Source organism: Tauraco erythrolophus, chromosome 14, assembly GCF_009769465.1.
Source record: "Tauraco erythrolophus isolate bTauEry1 chromosome 14, bTauEry1.pri, whole genome shotgun sequence".
NCBI classification, from domain to species: Eukaryota; Metazoa; Chordata; class Aves; order Musophagiformes; family Musophagidae; genus Tauraco; species Tauraco erythrolophus.
Genome location: NC_141478.1, coordinates 1015279 through 1034611, shown reverse-complemented (window position 1 = coordinate 1034611; position 19333 = coordinate 1015279). Strand labels below are relative to the sequence as shown.

Genomic DNA, 19333 nt, shown 5'->3' with positions numbered 1-19333 from the left:
GACAAGGCTCTACGGCTTAGTTCTCACACAATCTGAAAAGAAAGAAATCAAACACGACTGTTCCAGGTACTCCACAGCGTAACGAGGATTCAGACAATCCAGAGCAAAGGTATCTTACCCTAAGATCATTGCTCTAAAACACTGCTCGTGATACTTGCTTGAGATTTTACTAAACAATTCATGGTTATCAGAAGAAACTTTCAGACCTACAGCCTCTGCCAAGTCTGTTAACGAGTTTGCTATTGCGGACGAATATTGTGACGATGTAAAACATTTTCTCCTACTACAGTGACCAAAATTAACAGAGAAAAATTCAGCCCACCTGAAAATTAATCCATTATTTAAATCTAGATTTCATACTACAGCTACCAGAAAAGCAAAAACCTTTTACCTGCATCATGAAGAGCGGTTCTTCCTTGAAGATCCACATTCTCCGTTGGACAATTGTACTGTTAAAATAAGTAACCTCAGTTATCAATTAGGATTCAGATTACACTTACAAAACACGAAATGTGGTGAGGTTGGAATTAAAGCAACAAAGAGTGACTTTGAAAAAAGTCACAGGAAAAAAAAACACAGTTGTAGCTTACAAGTATACTGACATACGTGAAAGAAAGAGCCATACGTACAGACCTTTAAACACATTGATCAAAAGCTGTAGAAGCCAACTAAGACTGCGCAAAGAAATCACACAATTAATTAAAACACTATTTTCACAAACACTTTCAAACGTTTGTTCACTACAGCTCAGATTCTCCACTATTTGTCACCACTCCTTCCCTGCCAGTATCACTGCTAGTTCTGGCACTCCGCAGAGAACGTACCAGACACGCATCAAGCAACCAGAAGGTGAAAAAAACATTAAAAGCTGAAAAAGGTTCAAATGAGCATGAACTCAACAGGAGTAACGGAAGGTAAAGTAACAATCACACAAACAAGCCCAAGACAACCCCTCACAAAGTATTGTTTCATTCATGAAAGACGACTGGACACAATTGCCCATCTTTGGAAGAACACACCACTCTTGAGCAGACTTTTCAGTGTTACCGTTCCCAAAAGCACATGTATTCAGAAAAGGAGCACTGGTCTTTAGAAGATATTCAATTCCATTTTCTTTAAGACAACTGCAACTTCACTTGATTGTCTAAGTGAAGACATTAAAAGATGTTTATTTTTCTGATTTTAGCACTCAGCCACACCCTGTTATTTAACACAAAAAGGCCTTTTCCCCCATTTTTTTTTAAATTACATTCTTCCAAAAAAAAAAAAAAGGAAAAGAGCGGCGTATCTCAATTTTGAGTCAGTACATTTAAGAGCATTATCTCCTCTCAAGAATCAAAAACGTAACACAGGGCGAGTTGTATTTTTCAGTACCTGTAACAGCTTCTGCAAACACAAAGCATGTCCGTACTTTGCAGCCAGGTGCAACGCGTTTCTACCTAGAACGAGACATCAACATCAATTCAGGATGCTTTGACCATGCCTTTAGAAACACCACACCAACTCACACCTATGCTGTTTCTCAGCTATTACCAGCCACATAATGCTAATTCATCAGAAATTAATTGGCGCTTCACTAAAGCATTAGCACAGTTAATCTCGTCTCAACAAAAAAACGCCTTCTGCCTCCTCCATAATTCCATATGCTCCATCACTGCTCGTGCGTTAGATGCATGAAGCATCAAGATATGTGTGTGTTATTAGACTGATCGATTGATTTCCCAAGAGGCAGTTGAGATCAACATCCACATCATCTTAAATACAATGGTCAGGTTTTTCCTTAATTCTGCCAGTACTATAAGTCGTCTCTCTCAAACATCCTTCACTATTTGCTAAAGTCTTTTTTGTTTTAGACAAACTGCAACCAAAGAGCCCAGTCCACGACTAGTGAAATCAACCTCAAGTGAAATCCACTTAGGATTCAAATGAACACAAATTCATTTGAAACAGTTCTTATGCTTTTATTTCTCCACCAGAAATACTGATCTTACTGAGCCTGGAAGAGACTATAACACAGTTACAGCAGCACAAAGCCAAAGTCCACAAGTTCTGCTGCATGTCAGGGGTGTTCACGACCTTACACTACTGGACACGACAAGTTTCCTCTAATTTCAGCAACGAGTCACACAGATTTTTTTTTTTTGCCAGCCACAGGCAAATCCATGGAAAGGAAGAACATCTGTCCTATAGTTTAGCTTAATCCCACTCCAAATAAAAACCAAGCTGAGAACTTTGGCAAGTTGCACAGGGACAGCTGAGGAAGCCTACCTGCAGCATCAGTGGCTGTGATATCAACTCCGTGAACAAGGATGGTGTTCAAACAATCCAGGTTTCCCTTTGATGCTACAACATGGAATCTAAAAACCAAAACACACCTTGCTTAAGCACAGCTGTTTGAGACACAAAAGCAGTAATATTAATCAGGAAAGTCAAAGCAAACAGCTGCATACGAGAGCACTACACAGCACAAATTCAGCTTTGGAGAGCATCCAAATCCAGCTAAGAGTTTTGCAGATTTTACTTTAAGGAACAAGACAGCTTTCTGGAGAAGTAATCACTCTTTACCTTGAGCCAGTGAGCCACCAATATGCTTTCCATTTCTCTTTAACATTCAAATCTGGCAAGAGCAAGTATTTAAATACTGATCTTCACCTTGAAGTGAAGATTGTTTATGAGACTTTGACATTCTAGCTATCTGGTATTCCAGTTTAGGTGAGCCTGAATCTAACATGAGGCATAACAGATTTATATTTAAAAAGTTTTTAGAACAGCTGCAAGATTTCGAATTGAGTAACCACTATTGTAGTATTGGAAGTTACTTACGCAGATCTCCCTTCCACATCCAGTTTAGTAGGACTGACTCCTTTTTTGGCAAGGATTGATGAAACCTTTTCCACATCACCCCTTTCAGCTGCTTTCATTAACCTGTCATCATATTTGTTCCAGTCTGTGTTCAGCTGTGTAAGAGAGAATTAGAAAAGCCAGTCAGCTTATGGTACACTACTGATCTACTAAAGGAACTGCAATAAAAGGCTGAATCATGCATTTGGGAGGATACAACAAAAAAAACACCGTGGTTTACAGATAGAGTTGTACCTATCAATGTTTAGTTATTGATGTGTAACATCACTGCAGCATTTCAGCCAGGCTGTTATCATATGCAGTACTCCAAGACAGTTCGGTTCAGCACTTTGGTCCTAAAAGAGACCTTTAGGATCAAACCTCTTTGGTCTTCCTCTCATTCTGCTTTGTTCCAATAGGTAAAACTGAAGCCCCACATGGTAGTTCCCTATCCTCATCTTCAAATAAAGTTTTCAGATGGTTTCTCATATCAGGTTGCCTTTACACATCTCCTTCTGGCCCCTCGATCTGTCACGTGAGGCTGCCAGGACAGCTTTCTTTTCACTGCATCTTACTTTCCTCTTCTCTCATCACAGATACTTCCATCCTCACCAGAAAAAAAGTCTCTCCTCCCACAGTGGTTGATTAATAAACTCAAAAAACTGCTGAGGGCTGCGATAAACCAAGGACTTCGCACAACGCAGGAAGGGCTACCATGTGTACTTGTACACATACACACTGTATAGAATAGCAACTTGTAGTATCTCAAAAGCATCCCAGCATGTCTAGAAGGGACTTCGAAGGTCATGCAGGCAGGGAACCTCACACAAGATCAGCTGTATCTATGTGGCTTGTCCTGGTCTTGTTTAACTCTCAAAAGCTCCACTGAAGGAAGGGGTAGAGCATCCAAGGAGACCTGCAGTTCAGTCCTTCACTAATCATATCATAGAACATTTTTCCTGATGCCTAGTTATCACATTTTAATCACTACACACTAAGAACCCCCCTTCCTTTTCTGTGCAGCACCTATATATCTGAAAAGCTGTCTCAGCCTCATGCCTTTAGAGAAGGCACATCAACTCTTCTCTCGCTTCAGCAAGTCAATTAACTCCATTAATTATATGAAAACTGGAGGTTTTTTGTTCATTTTATTGTCAATCATTTTCATAGTCTAAATGAAACAATCAAGAGTTTCATTTATATATACATAAATATATATAAAATAGCTGTCCATGTCTCAAAACTTAAAAATTAAGAAACAAGATGCAGCACAAAGGAACAGATAAGTGAGGAACTGCAAATAACAGTCCAAAATAGTACTGCTGACAGCTTCCAGCCTAAGTAATCATCTCCAGTGCGAGCTTTTCAGTATTCATTAAAAACTGTTTCATACAGAAGTGGGCAGATAAGACACCGCCGCTACAATTTTCCCTCTATCAACCTTATATATTAAAGGTACCAGAGAATTCAACAGAGAGACAAAGCTTTGAGAGATATTTGAACAGGACAATTATGTGATGCAATCGACAGCAGACTTCAGTTTTCATGAATTCAGCAGTCAGCAAGACACGAAGTCTGTACTAAGTTTAGCCCCTCTAAACCAAGTTCACATTTATGAAGAACAGCTGAGCTTCGCAGCTTTACTGAGAGTTACGCTGGTTTTCGCATCCAAGGCACAACTAAAATGGATGAAAGAATGGAGAAGCAAAAAGCAGAGTCCCTATTTTCACCTTATCCACTCACACAACTTGCTTTTCCTCAAAACACTCTTTCATCCACTCGCAGGAGTGCAGAGTGTGATGCTGCTTCCCGCCCCACGTAACCGCGGGCTGGTGCCGGGAAAAGCATAGAATCATAGAATCATCGAATGGTCAGGGCTGGAAGGGACCTTCAAAGGTCATCTAGTCCAACCCCCCTGCAAGGAACAGGGATATCTCCAACTAGATCAGGTTGCTCAGGGCCTCGTCCAACCTGGCCTGGAACGTCTCCAGGGATGGAGCATCCCTCCGCTCCGTGCGCCTCGGGCCAGGGGAGCACGGTCACCCTGCACCTGCCCAACAGGCTGATCCGTGAGAAAACATCCACGGAGAGCTGCCACGGAACCAGCTCGCTGAGCCGATCCGCCCGCAGCCAGGTACCGAGGAGGGAGAGGCACCAGCACGCAGCCGGGGATGGCAGCGGATCCGATCCGACACCGGGCCGTATCCCAACCCTGCACGGTACCAAACCAAATGCTGAAATGCTGCAAGGCAACACAGGTACACACATGACACCAGTGCAGAAGTGTACTCCTAATTCAACTCGCTGAATTTGGCCATTCTTAAAAACAGATCTGAACCAGCTCCGCTACGTCCCAAGCAGTCTTCAGATTTTAACATCAAATGGATGCACTAAACATAGCAACAGGACACAGTTTTTCCTGACTCTGTCAGGCTGTTCAAAGGGTCAAGATTTAGCTAAGTTTAATTTTCAAGAGATGAACATCTACTGAGCTGTAGAAGAAAGAAATTCAGAATTTATAGCTTTAAATTATCTGCAGTTACCAAAGCAAGGTAGAGTCCAACGAAAGTACAAGTTACACACAGACCACCACGCATTCAGTCTCAGACATTTGTCACCCCCGCTTTTTCCATGTTTCCTTCAAATTAGAGTTTCAGGCCACAGGCCAAGCACCCCATCCCAAAACATGGAGCCTGTTCTCTTTATTGCCTAAATCATCCTTTCTGAATCGCTTTACGCTTTTCAGGAAATCTGTTCTGTGACAGAAGCCTCATGGCCAAGCTGGACACTGGTGACTTGATATTCAAGAAGCTTTTAAAAAAAGAAAAAGGGTTATAAAGGAGTATTATGGTCAAATCTAACTCTATACAGAAAAAGAATTTACTCGTAAGAGCAGAGTGCAGGTGTGTAAAGTTTCTTATCACTGTGGATCAGGAAGTTTCACATCTCACTGAACAGAACATGAAAACTGGTAAATCTAAAGATTTCCAAAACAGAGCAGCTGAAATTTTTGGCGTTTTAAGTGAGAAAGTAACCTACCACTCCCATATCCTTCACGTTGGGTTCATGACAATACACTCCTCCACCTCCCTAAAGCACCAAACCCACTACGCAAAAGCTTTAGCACTCTTCATGTGAAAGCAAGAACATTAGGTAAAAAACAAGAGGTATGTAACCTTCATGTTAAAAAAGTTACATTCTTTAAGACTGCCTTACTAGCAAAGACTAAAATTTTTCAGGATGTAAAGTAATAAGATCCACAAAGGAGGGCACCAATGCCAACTAGCCAGCTCTCAAAGACGGTCGGAGCCCAGAGCTGCCGCAAGGTCCACCTCGCTCCAGAGCCAGGGTTTGCCAGTTAAAAGAGGAGACATAAAAGAAAAACCCAAAACCCACTGCCACATCCGCATCTGTGCGATGACTTGCATAAAGGAGCTGCAATAATCATTGTCTTTACTCCCCATTTTCACAATATAAACAAGATGACAGTAATCATGAAGACTCGGAGACGGCTTATCAGTAGGATACTTGCTAAAAGCCACACGAAACAATGGACAACTAGGAAATTACACCACTAGTGCCACACTGCCAAAGGGCAGCGCCAGCTGTCAATCCGATAAAACATCCATTAGCCCAAAGCCGAGCCAGCCTCGTTGGCACAATGGAGTGTCCCCATTGCCGACACCACGGAAAGCTCCGGGAAGCAGTATTCCTCTGCAGCTTGGCAAAGCCTCCTCGGCTGTAAGCTCCCTTATTAAGCAAGTTTGATGGTTTATTTTTAAATACCTCAGAAACATACACACAGAGCTCAAGCTCTGTTCCCTCCAAGTCCTTTTGCATGACATTTCACATCCGTAGAGGAAAGCGATCGCATCTTGCACGTTTGCAACTGGGCTTGGCTTGCTGAGTTTCAAACTCGTTTATACTCGCTAGCACAAACTCACTCCAATCCATAGAGAGCCCTTCAGCAGCCATTCTTTCCTCCTATTTTGTAAGTCTTCTGATTAACAAGAGTATTTTTAAAAAAATTACTATCATCTTAATATAAATATTTTTTCCTTTGCCTGTAACACTTCGGAAGTGGATACCAAGTACTTACGATGTACTGAATCAAATATTGTCACCCGAGCATTTAACATGTAAAGAAAACTCCTCACAGGAGGAGTTGTTAAAGACAGCTGTAACTCACATTAACTAAAAAGGAATGGTTACAAACATTTACAAACTTCAATCTTTCCATTGCTGCAGTTGCAAACTACTGCCATGGGTAAGAAATCCAAGATACCTACTGTGTCTTTAGCTGCACAAGAAACCAACAAGGCATGGTGGAACTCACAGCTTCTTGCTGCCAGAAGCAACCAGTTTATCTCGCATCCAGCTACAAACTGCTGCAACTCCAGAGCACCCAGCCAGAGTCCCAGCCAGCTGCTTCAGGAAAGGTGCTCTCTCCACTGCACTGAATTCATCTGGTTCCATCCTTCACTTAGCTTGGACCCCCAGGTGTATTCTCCCCATCTTCAGGATCATCTTCAGACTTCATACTCTTAAAAAACCTACGGGCTACCCCTGGCCAGAGGCTGCCCGGCCGGCAAAGCCCTTCGCGGGTCCAGCCGCCCGCTCAGCCTCTTCCTCCCTCCCAGCAGTCCCAGGAAAACCCTCGCCGAGCTCCTGTTTTCTGCGTTGCAACAGACTGCCAGAGTGACTCAGACCTCACAAGTAATATGCCCAGATCCCAATATCTTGTAAACAATACGTAGACAGTCTCTCAGCCCAGATCTATTTTCTGATAAGCCAGTACTTGATAGCCAGGCGATAGCTATTAATACATTCTGGGCATGCTCATGCCCTGAGTAACTCACCCGAGATTCCGTGTTAACTCAGGATAGAAGCACGCACGAAACTTTACTACGGTGTTGTTATGTTCTGCCGACATGCAAACACTCACTTTAAAATAACAAACACGTTAGTCAAATTAACTGTCCGCTGACATTAAATGAAGGACATACTTATCGCCACTAATAACACAGGACTGAAATACTCACAGGAGTAATTTTTTCCCATTCCACCACACCACAAAGCCAGACTCACGATCAGACTTCAGACAGTTACAACTGCAGAGCAGATGGAATGCATGATCCTATTTTGACAGAAATGTAACTGATTTTAAATTAGAAAACACACATGCCTCTGCTTTTAAAAAAAAAAATAAATCTCTTTTACAGTGATGAAACCCATTCTGAATAGAACCTGGTTTCAGCTTACTGCTGCTTGCCAGCCTGTCTCCCAACATGTCAAACGAGAGGAGTCACAGAGGCTGTCAAAACATTAAATAGACAGCATAATGATTAACAGCAGGAAGATGCAGACTCTCACAAGTTTTAAATCTAAATGGAGCTCTCCGGAGTGCCATACTTAGAGAGCCAGGTCAACATTCCAAGCCATGCACTGTTTTGTCTGCAGAAGGGAAAACAGTGCGCAGCCAGAAGAGCCACACGCACGCCACCCTGGAGGACACACACAGGAGACTGCAGAAACCCAACAAATGGGGCGTCTCAGGAAAGGATGTTAAAAAAAATCACTCACTCACATCTGCACAATCCCACTCTCTCCAGTAACTTCTAAACTATTCCACATCGCTTGCAGCGAGCACCAGCCCTTTGCCTCGCAGCACAACGTGGTTTTCTCAGAAGAACCTTCCAAGACTTCTCTGCAATTAGCATCCACGTGACAAAGCCACTCCAAAAAAGTGCAATGGACTATGGCATCTCAAGTTATTGCTGACCAGACCCAAGCCTGTCTGAGCTAAAACAGCAGTTTGGGAGGAAAAAAATAAAATACACTTCAGAAGTGACAGCAACAGCAAAAAAAAAACACACACAACACTTAGCTGAAATCAGTTTGGTGAGAAACCTTGTAAGAAAGATTATGCTTTCTAGGTGAACAGTCTTGGATTTATTTATCCTGAAGGATTTACTTGTCTCCATTTTTATCTGCCTGCAGACATTCCTCATGACTCGTGAGCTGCACTCATCCTACAGTCCCTTTACGCTGAAGATCCTCCCAAGACAGTCTTGACCACAAGATTTCGGATTGCCAAACCAGATTCCCCACTCCTGCCCAGCTCAGACTAAGCACAGACAGCATTCTCAGGACACACAGCTTTCCTGGCTCCAGCAGCACTGATTAGCTTCGGTAAACACAGCTCAGCAACAAACTCACACCCATTGAACTGTTCTCCAAGGCAGCTGAGTCTCAGAGAGCTCCAAGGGTACAAACTCATGAAACATGCTCGTGTTTCCTTCTTGCAGCGGCACTGAAGTTCGGAACCCAGTTCAGATTCGGTTGTTCGGAACCAAGGCCATCATCAGACACACCAGCACTACAGATCTCTGGAGGAGCTGAGTTGCCCAACACACAGATGCCTGGCTAAGGCCAATATTGCCCGCTTGCTGTTAACAGAGCACCTGTTTTTCCTGAGCTCAGCCTGCCAAGAATTCTGCCCAGCTCCAGGTCTCCAAAGATAAGGCAGTATCCCATCTTCCCCATCTGGCTAGGATCAAAAGCAGTAGTTGTTCCTACCAGCTTGTATCTGGCATGCTCTCAGCCTGAGGGCTTAGTGAGTAGATACGGTGGGTGTCTGCACGCGCTCCCTGCATCCATCTGGTACTGTGACACCTTCAGAGTGGTGCAGAGAGAGTTCACACCAGCATGCTCAGAAAAAGAAGAGAAACTGAACAAGCACAGAATACTTTTCCAAATGCTCTCCTAGCTTTCAAGTGATGATTTCAGCTTCCTGGGGTAGAGGGATTCTACCTGCACGCTCAATAATTCTGACTTCATTGCTCTGTTAACTCATGCAGTTTTCCCTTGAGGACAGGTAAGCTTTTAGCATCCCCAACACCCTTTGATAAGGAACTGCAGGACTTAACCACATGTTGCATGAACAATTATCTCCTCCTGTTCTCTCTGACCCAAAACCCCCTGATCTCATCAGACATTTAGCAGATCAGAACTCAGGCTACTCCACCCACCAGCAGTTCTCATCTTGTAGCTATCTTTGGACCATCACGTAACGTTACTATATCCTCCTACCCTGTACACTGCAATACTCTCCACCAGCACCAATCCAGGCAGCAGGTAAATATCACCACTCAGTTGTTTCCCAAGAAGAGCACACAGAGTATTCAAAGTTTACAGGAGATGCTTTCAAACTGCTGCCTTCAAAACCAAGCCTGTCCTCATCCATCACTACAATTAAGTATTTAAAGATGAGAGCAGCGAGAGCATCAGTGATGGCCACTACAGGTATTGACACTCAGGGCACATTTGGCACTCACATTAACTACTCTCATTTCCTGAGCAAAGGAAGATGTTACAGCCACCAAAGGTAGTGGACAGGGCACACCATTGCTGGCAATGAAAGCCAGGAGGTGCTATCAGAAAGGGTAGTTCTACAGGCTACAAAAAATAAATATATATATTTGTACCCAGCTGACAACCTGAGAGGCAACTAGCAAAGTTCACCTTTAAAGTTTATTACTGTTATAGGATATCAATAAACAAACAGCACCAAACTTCAGGAATATGAGCTTGAAGCTACTGGGCATCTTCTCCCTCTCAACCAAAAATAAAAAAAAGAAAAGCAGGTAGAATCCTTGAAGCCATGCAGAGTGTTACTGCACACCCCACCACCCACCCCAGCGTCCCCACTGAGGAACTCTGAGGAAAGAAAATGCTCTATTAGTGATCGAGACACAAGAGGAGAGAATACTACTGGGGTTATAGGGACCCAAAAAGGACAGACGAATGAAGATCCCAACCCTGAAGGCCTTTGGAAAGCAATCCATAACCTTTAATCCCAGCAGATCTTCTGCTGAGATTTTTCTCAATCAAAACATTCTCCAGAGTGAAATTCAAGCAGCCAGAAGGGAACTTCCAAGACTTTCCATGCCAGCAAAAAGCCCACCAGGAGAGATTTCTGGTCACTGGTCTGAGCACATCCGCCGAGGCACGATTGCCATTTGAGAACGCACCGACCTTTTTAAAAAGACAACACAGGGCCAGGGGCACAGGAAATACTGGTCCTAATACTGAAGTGAAAAAAATTGTTGCTTAAATAGAAGTATTGCTCAGGAAACTTCCCCCTGAACTGGGAAATGCTCACCCAGAGTCCCTGAACACTTTTGCCTACATAGCTGCAGAACACCAACTGCATAAATAAACAGCCTATTTAAATAAAACACGGACAACCTTTAGCAGCCATCTAGCTCACCTCAGAAACACCAGCTGTAATTCCAAGCAGTTTCTTAAACCTTTCAGCCCGAAGCTGACATAAACCTGTGAAAGCGAGCCCAGCTCCTGGTCACTGCTGGGCTAGGCGGATAATCCCATTAAGGAAAAACCCAGCGGGGCACATCCTCCTCTAATGCCATCAGCGGGTGACATGAGCAGATAAGACGTACTGAGATCAAAGATCTGCCATCACCACTCACAGCAAGTGCTCACAAAACCAGGAACGGTCCTAAAAATTATCCAGACAAAAACCACCAACGTCATACTTTTATGGAAGCAGTTATAAAATTAAAACTGCAGTTTCTGAAGTCTGGGAAGACCATTAGATAGAATAACTCTTGTCAACGAGAAGATTGAGAATTATTCATTTCAGGCCCACCTTTGTCACAAGATATTGAGTTTCCCAGTTTAGGTCTCACGGGTTTTCCCACGGAGAAAGGCGGGCGCTCACTGACAAGGACAGTTGGGACCTGTACGTGTGTCTCGAGCCGAGCACGGATGAGAAGAGCAGCTCGGCACATCTATCAGCCCACACATTCAATTTTCCTGCTCCTTCTGCAGAGGTCAGAGTACATTTGTGATCAAAAACCAACGTCTGAACGGGCACACCCTGCGATTTTTTATGGCACGAAACGACGATTGCTTTTGAAGTAGTTTGATTTATTTAAAGACTGCACAGACTGACCAAACGAAAGGGTAGGTTAGAACTACTGAGACTATTTTTTAAAAGATATGCACCAGGTGCAGTACAGATGTACACCAGCTACCACCCATCCATCCTGTGGACTTTGGCTTATCTGCAATTGCCTAGAAACTACTGCAGATACCAGGTCTGGGAAAGGGTTAGCTCCAACGGGGGGGGATGTGACATGGCATTTTCTATTTTATAAGCTTATCAGGTTATGTCTGTACTCACACACAAACCTTCTGGAGTTTAAAACGGCAGGACTAAGATGTACTGTTGAGCCCAAGCAACTGAAGAACAGACATCCTGAACACAGGGTTCCTGTTCCACCCAGCACGTTATGTTATCCCCTCATTTACTGCAATTTCTCCCTCTACGGAAAAAATCACTGAATGCCACAGAGTGGGCAAGGCTTAGCCTGAACAGCCACCAAAAACAAGCGCCTGCCCAGCACCGCTTTGGTTTTGCACTGCTCGAAACGCTCGTGCCAAGGATTCCTGTTCACAGGGGTGCTGCTGCGTGGCTTTTCTAAACGTAACTGCATGCTGTAGTTAATACAGGTAACAGTCTCCTAACGAACAGGTTAAAGCAAAACAAACAGTAACCGTCCAAAACCTCACCATAAACACTTCTGATTTGACCCTACTCTTAAGGTATTTCCTTCCTGCTACAAGTGAGCATATCCATCGAGATCAGATTAATAAGTATCGAGAAAGTATTCAAATCACTTCTAGCTATGTGACATGTCAACGATTCCTCTCAAAGTCATCATAAGGGCTCTAAATCCGTGTCAAATAGTACATTTCTATCTCCAAGGAGTGACACGTGCCTACGAGCATAGCCAGCTTCTCTCTTCCACATGGCTGGGATAGGGGGGGAAAACACACCATCAACAACAACGTCACAAGCTACAGCAGGAGTGTTAGAACTCTGCGTACGGCTCCTGAAGGAGGCAAGGTCTGCTAAATAAGTAAATAAAAATCTTTTCCATTTGTTTTTAAACACAACTTCCTTGTATCTCTTTGCCAACACACAGCTGGAGCGCACTGTCCTGCTAAAACAACCTCAAATTCTCAGCCCCGAGGTACAGACCAACTGGGACACTGACAAAAGCCATCAGAACCCCGTATGCACTCTGGAAACAAACTGGTGCAGCTGCAGCATTTGACACCAGTCTGCTCAGTGCACTTCATGGTAACTGGGGCCGGACTCACATCACAGAACACTACACCCTTTTGCAGCACGGAGAGCATCACGGCTTTCCCCACGAAAGCAAGGAGAGACGGGGAGCCCTGGCAGCCTGGCTCCTGCTGCAGCCCAGCAACCACAGTGCCCAGGAGAAGCCACCTCCCCTCGAACCAGGGAGAAAGCAGCAGGAAGGTCAGAGCCCAGCTGGCTCCATGTGCCACCACGAGCAGCACAGCACACTGCCTGCTCGGGGCTCAGGCAAACCATTAGGCTGAAATCAAGTTCTCAGGCGAGGACCGATTGATCTGTGCACTTCCATTTATTAGGAACAAAGCGCCAGGAAATATCAGGGGGTGATGAAACACAGCATGACTGTTACATCCATCCTGCAGGCAAGCAGCCTCAAGCACGTCTGCATGGAGAGGGCAATCCCACCCCACTGCCTGGTTCGGTCCTGTTTGGTCACCACGAAGTCATGGAAACACGGAGACAGTATCAGTCTCTCAGATATTTTAAGCATTTGCTTGCTAATAAATATTAATATTTAAATACTGACAAAGCACCTTAGAAGTCATGCCTGAGCAAAAGGTCAGATGAACTTAAAACAGATAACCAGCCTTATCTGCATAAGTATGTCTGCAAATCAACTAAGGACATTTAACTTGCACACAGGCACTCACTGTACCTGCAATTTTAAAATATTTTTCATCGCTACGTTCCAAAATGATAAAGCCTTCACAAATACTCCTCATTAAGGAGCCTGAAAATTACAATGCACCTGTACACAGGCTGCACCACAAAGCTTTTGCTGAACCACAAATTGCTGATCTTGACTTACCTCACATTTCTTCAGCATCAACCACAACCAAGCATCTAATTCTATTTAACTAAATGCAAATGAATCACAAATTTTTATAAGCAACACGCTCATTAGCACAAGCCTTAATAAAGCTTCCTGGAACCCAAACACACTCTAAAGAATAACCACAGTCGGTGCAGGATTTGGCATTTGAATATCACAGTGTTGCTGCTTCTTGGCTGCATTGCCTGAAGATGGCATTGTAAGTCACCTTAGGTGCCCACTACAGACACCAGGGGGGCTGGAGAGAGGGAGGAGCAGCTTTGCTCCGGCCAAGAGCAACAATGCTGGAAAAATTCTGCTGATAGCTCACAGCATTGTGATCAGTGTGGCTGACAAAAACTGTTTTGTCGCAGAGTCCTGACGAAACTCCATGAAAACCTTGTTTGTTTACGAACTGATGTGTACCACCAGCAGCAGAAGTTCTTTAATAAGTTAAACACAGAAGTGATCTTGAATCATCACTTAAAACTAGGTTGCCAAAAGCCTTTTTCACTTCATTCCTTCACTTATTAACATGCATTCTACAGCACATTTGTGCTACAAACCATTTTTAACAGTTATTCTGCTGTACGTACAAGGATACAGTGCTGCCGATTAATTAGCAAATTCAGACAGACAGTATTCTTCCATCCCATTACTGAAAAGGGTCAGATCAGAACAAGAGGTTCTCTGCTGCTGACGGGGCAAGTGGCAGTTGTTTAATTAACTGTGTATCAGGTCAGCCCACAGAGTTCCACTCCTTACACAGAGGAAAAGTCATCCACTTAAGAGAACTGGGCGGTCTCCACGGGGAAAAAAGTGCTAACGTAACCTTAAACGAGTTCAGCTGTCACTGACTACAGAACTCGTTCAGGTATTAATTTAATAATCACAGATCCTCATACCAGCACGAGTGCTCAGATGCCTACCTTTGTTCCTTGCACAATGGCTGCCGCTAATTATATACGATGCTCAGTTTCTCTTAATTAAAAAAAAAAAATCCAATGCCACTTTTCCCAGAGGAGAAAGGATTGACGAAGTTTGCTCATGGTTTTACCTCTGCTCATTCTCAGCACTTGCAGGTGCTCCAGGCAGCGCTGCTGATTCCTGAAGCGCGTGTGCATCTCGCACCAGCTCTGTTTGATGTCGTATCCCAGGATGCAAACAGCTCCAGAGATGCAGACCTGCTGCTGCTCAGCGGCTCGGCTTCGGCTGTGCTCAAAGCACTACAGAACCCCACGGTTCACAGCAGTAAGTAGCCATCCTCTGGCAAGCAGCCCAGGAGCCCCTTCCCTGAACTCCAGACCTCATCACAAAGGACAGAAATGTCAAAACCCCACATTAATAAGATAACGCACCCCAAATTTAACAGAGCACCTCCACAGCTATTTCCCAAGTGTTCAAGAAATAAGTAGGCAACCCTTCCCCCGCAGGGGCCAACAGTGAGAATCTCCCCAGTGAAAGTCAATTAGCAAAGGTCCGAAACAAAATAACTTTGTAGAACAAGAAGCCGATCTCTCCCCACAGTGGGCATTTCATATTTGCTGCTTGTGCACACAGAAGCTCTAACTTTACAGGAAGAACACAGTTCCTAAACACCAACTACATCACAAACACACACTCCCAGTATCAGCATGTGTTCTGGGATCTCAGAAACACAAACAGTGCGTGCTGTCACCCTCACCCCAGCAGCACGGACCACGTTAATTAAAACCTATCTTGTTAACGTTGGTGAATCCATCTCCGACTGGAAATGGGGAGCATGCCCTCAAGGCTTCGTGCTCCACAGAGTCTGGTCTCAAAGCTTCCAGCCTACGCTACTGCAGGTGGCATTTGTCTCACTATTCAGAGCACTGAAGTTACTGAGCAGGCTGCTCAGATTACTTTCCAAGCATCACCAACCAGCGGGAGCTGGCAAAACCAGATAATTCCGTTTTCAGACAAAACATTCTGGATAATTATGGAACTGGTAATAACTATCATTTTTACTTTCTGCTGCTTTTCATGGCTTCTGTCTATCCCCAGACAGGTAATAAAGCCATTTCCAAAAGATCACCATCAGAAGACAGAGGACATGTAACTGTTGCCTTAACCTGGAGGAAAGTTTTCAGAAGCATGATGAAGGGATTAAGTTTCTCCCCGCCCCCCAGGAAATAGCACTGGGTGGGGACAGGAGAGAGGGATGAAGTTACTCAAACAGGCAACCCTTTCACTCTCCATTCAAGCACGATCTATAAAGCTCAGCCTGGCAGGATTCCCACCCACTTCCCCTCCTTCCCAGCAGTTAGGAACAGAGACTCAGCTTTGCCCAGTCATCCCCCACTTCAGCCTCACTACTAACACCCACCCATGCAGATGGATTTTTGCCCACCGTCCCATACAGAAGGTGACAAGTTGGTGTTTGATTAGCCAGTGGAGCGAGCGATAATGTAACCAAAATATGTAATAAACAGGGGAAATAAGGACATCGTGGGTACAAACCCCAGTTTTTAAAGGATCTCACTGAAAGTAATTTCCCTTCACATATTCTGGAGTAACTTCAGCCCTCAGAGGTATTAAGACTGCTCGAACCTACTTTGAAAGGAAGGCTTGTTGAGCCTTCACCTACGGAAGGGAAAAGTCTCCTCGGCTATTCAAAAACAAATGCAGATGCTGTAAGTGTTTGCTGAAACTTAATTATTGCATGCTTACTTTGAAATAACAAACAGTTCTAAAGTATAGGACAAGTAATGAATAGCATAAGCCAGTGCCAGCCTACACACTACAAATTATCGTAACAGACCTGTGAATCACTCCTTCGCACAGCGAGATGCTCGGCGCGGTGGTGCTCTTCCCCACGGAGCTGTCATTTTGTCAGACGATTCCGTCAGCAGTTTACGAGCCTGAATCTCTACATATCATTCAAATGAGCTATTATTTTTAAAGTAATAACTTCAGATCCAAGACAAACATGCAGGAGTATTTTAAAGATAGCTAATATCTTAGCAGATGACTGATAAAAGTCAGTGTATCATATTAACCTGCCCTTTTCCGCTATTCCATGCGGCACGTTGAGCAAACCGGCGCAGGAAGACAGCAATAACCTTAGGAGTCCGACTGCCCCAGCAAACTCCCAGGGAAGCATTTACTGAATGGTCACAACTAAAGATATTTACCACACAAAGAACTTTCCCAATACAGCTTTCTTCAGTTACAAAGATATCTCTCACCAAAAGTCACCTGCAGCGAGGAGTGAAGTAGAAATGAAAGCAAATAAAGCCATTTAAAGGCAGTTAACACTAGCCTGAATTTTGAAAGCTATAAAAAAAACCACAGACAATTGCACCATCACCAAGGGACCTCGTTTCCAGAGGCTGCAACTCCCCCAGGCCCAGTATTTCCAGACTGGGTGATGAGAAATCGCAACTGCGTAAAGCCACTAGCCACTTGGAAAGCTTTTTGTCCACTTCCTAAGCAAATCCTCCTGCGCGCTGGGATGAGCGCCCCAGCTTTGCCACAGGAATTACTAACGAGCTACCGACGATGCCAAGCACGCACATCTCGGCTAGCCCCGGGGCGGGATGCCAGGCGGGGCTCAGCGCTGGCCCGGGGCTCGTACGGAACAAGTCAAAAGCTGCTGATTTCTGCCGGGGCCAGGCAGCACAGCCGAGGGCAGCGGGGACACGCGGCTGCAGGCTCGCTTTCCGCGCAGCGCAGCCCGAACCAGCAGTGCGCGTTCTCACCCCGCTTCCCCCCACCAGCGCTCCGAGCCCCTCTCAGCTGCGCCTCCGCACACCCCCGGCCCGGGGGCTCACGGACCCCCCGCCCGCTGAAGCCCACCCAGCTCCCGCTCCCCCGGGGCGCCGCTGCTCCAACCCGCCCCAGCGCGCTCACTGCCCCGGATCCCAGAGAATCCCTGCCCCGGAGTCAGCCCAGCTCCTCCGCGCTCCCTGTCCCCCGCCGCCCCGCGGACCCTCCGCCCGCCACCGCGGGCCCCCCGCCCCCCGGGGGGGGGGGCCTCTCCCTCCCCGCTGCCCGCGGTTCAGCCCCGCCGCCACCCACCGCGCTGCCCCCGATGACCGCTTCGTGCTTCTTCAGGCGGGACTTGAGGCTCTTCATGGCGCGGCCCCGGGCGGGCGGGCGCGGCACCGGCACCAGCCCCGCCACGCGCACCCGCCGCCGCCGCCACGGCCGGGACGAGGCGGCCCCCGCCCGCCGCGGCACCCCTAACCCGCCGCCCCGCCCACTCGGCAGCCGCAGCCAATCGCCGCCCAGCCGCGCGAGCGACGTGGCCAATCAGCAGGGAGCGTGGAGGGAGGGACTTCCTCGTTTCAAGGCAGCCCGAGGGGGGCGTGGGTGGGAGCGGAGTCGCCCGCTCGCCAGGGGGCGCGCTGCGGGCGGGGCGGCGCTCTGGCGCCGGGGCAGCCCCTCAGCGGCACCACAGAGAGGGCGGCCGCGGCCGGGCGCCTCATCGGTTCGGGTCGGGTCGGGCTGGGCTGTGTCGTCCGCCGGGAACACCCCGCCGCCGCCGTCCCTCTGGGCTCGCTGGATGGAGGCGGGAGGACCGGGGGGAGTGGGTGGCGGGGGGGGGGGGGGGGAGCCTGGAGTGCGCGCGCCGGGAGCGGAGAATGCGAAGCGATGGCTGTCCTTGCAAACATCCTCTCTCTGAGTAAAAGAGGCGTTTATTCGCCAGAGAGCTCACGAGCGGCACTTAAAACAGCGTAATTAAGGTGTATTTCACGGCCTCTTTACTCACAGCCCTGTCAGGCCCAGTGGCACCGCGCCGGGATGGCCGACGTCGAGCTCGGTTGTGGGACTCTTTAATTACAGCCCGTGGGTTGTGTGGAAAACCTTGGTCTGGGCTGGAGCTGGTCCATCAACATCTCTGTGCGGCACCCGGTGTCATCTCACGCAGTCAGGGCGCTGGGAAGCACCAGCATCCTCCAAAACAAAAACTTTCCCAAATGAGTGCGACCCCCAGCCTAACCTCATCCAAAAGGGATTAAGTCCAGGTTTCAACTCTTTGGAGAAACAATGTCCGTGGTCTGAATGCCATATAATGGTTTCGGGGTTCTCCTGCCTGGAGAGTTGAGCTTTCAGGCAGGCTCTGTCCGTCCAGCAGCCACCGCCGTTCCGGCTGCGGGTGCCTCCGTGCTTTCGAGGCACTGAGAGCTCCCCGAACCCAGCTCCTCCTCCGAGCAGAAATCAGCACCTCTCCACGCCTCTGTCATTCAGCCAGCCAGCACCACGCCGGCTCTCAAAGGTCCCCTTTGAACCCTGGTTCCCACCACTACAGCCTGGTACTGCCACCCTGTCACCGTTGGCACAGGTAACCTGACCCTGCCTGGCACAAATCAGAGCGATGTGGTGGGTAAAACGACAGCAGCAGATGGAAACTGGTAAGATCAGGACACCCCAGTTATTTTCTACCCATGGCAGTACAAGCAGTGGTTTCCTCTAGCTGAAGGTGCAGAATTGAAGCAGCAAATTCCTAGAGCGCAGTCAAG

The 19333-nt window shown here is 46.5% G+C and overlaps 1 protein-coding gene across 1 annotated transcript in view; it reads right to left on the bottom strand.

The window, feature by feature from the left end:
* UACA (uveal autoantigen with coiled-coil domains and ankyrin repeats) overlaps window positions 1–17945 on the bottom strand; it is a 31466-nt gene extending 13521 nt beyond the window's left edge. The window contains 5 exon segments of the mRNA XM_086620551.1: window positions 392–449; window positions 1375–1439; window positions 2269–2357; window positions 2824–2957; window positions 17889–17945. Of these exon segments, the coding sequence (XP_086476677.1) occupies window positions 392–449; window positions 1375–1439; window positions 2269–2357; window positions 2824–2957; window positions 17889–17945 (403 nt within the window).
* Between the last annotated feature and the right edge of the window lie 1388 nt (window positions 17946–19333).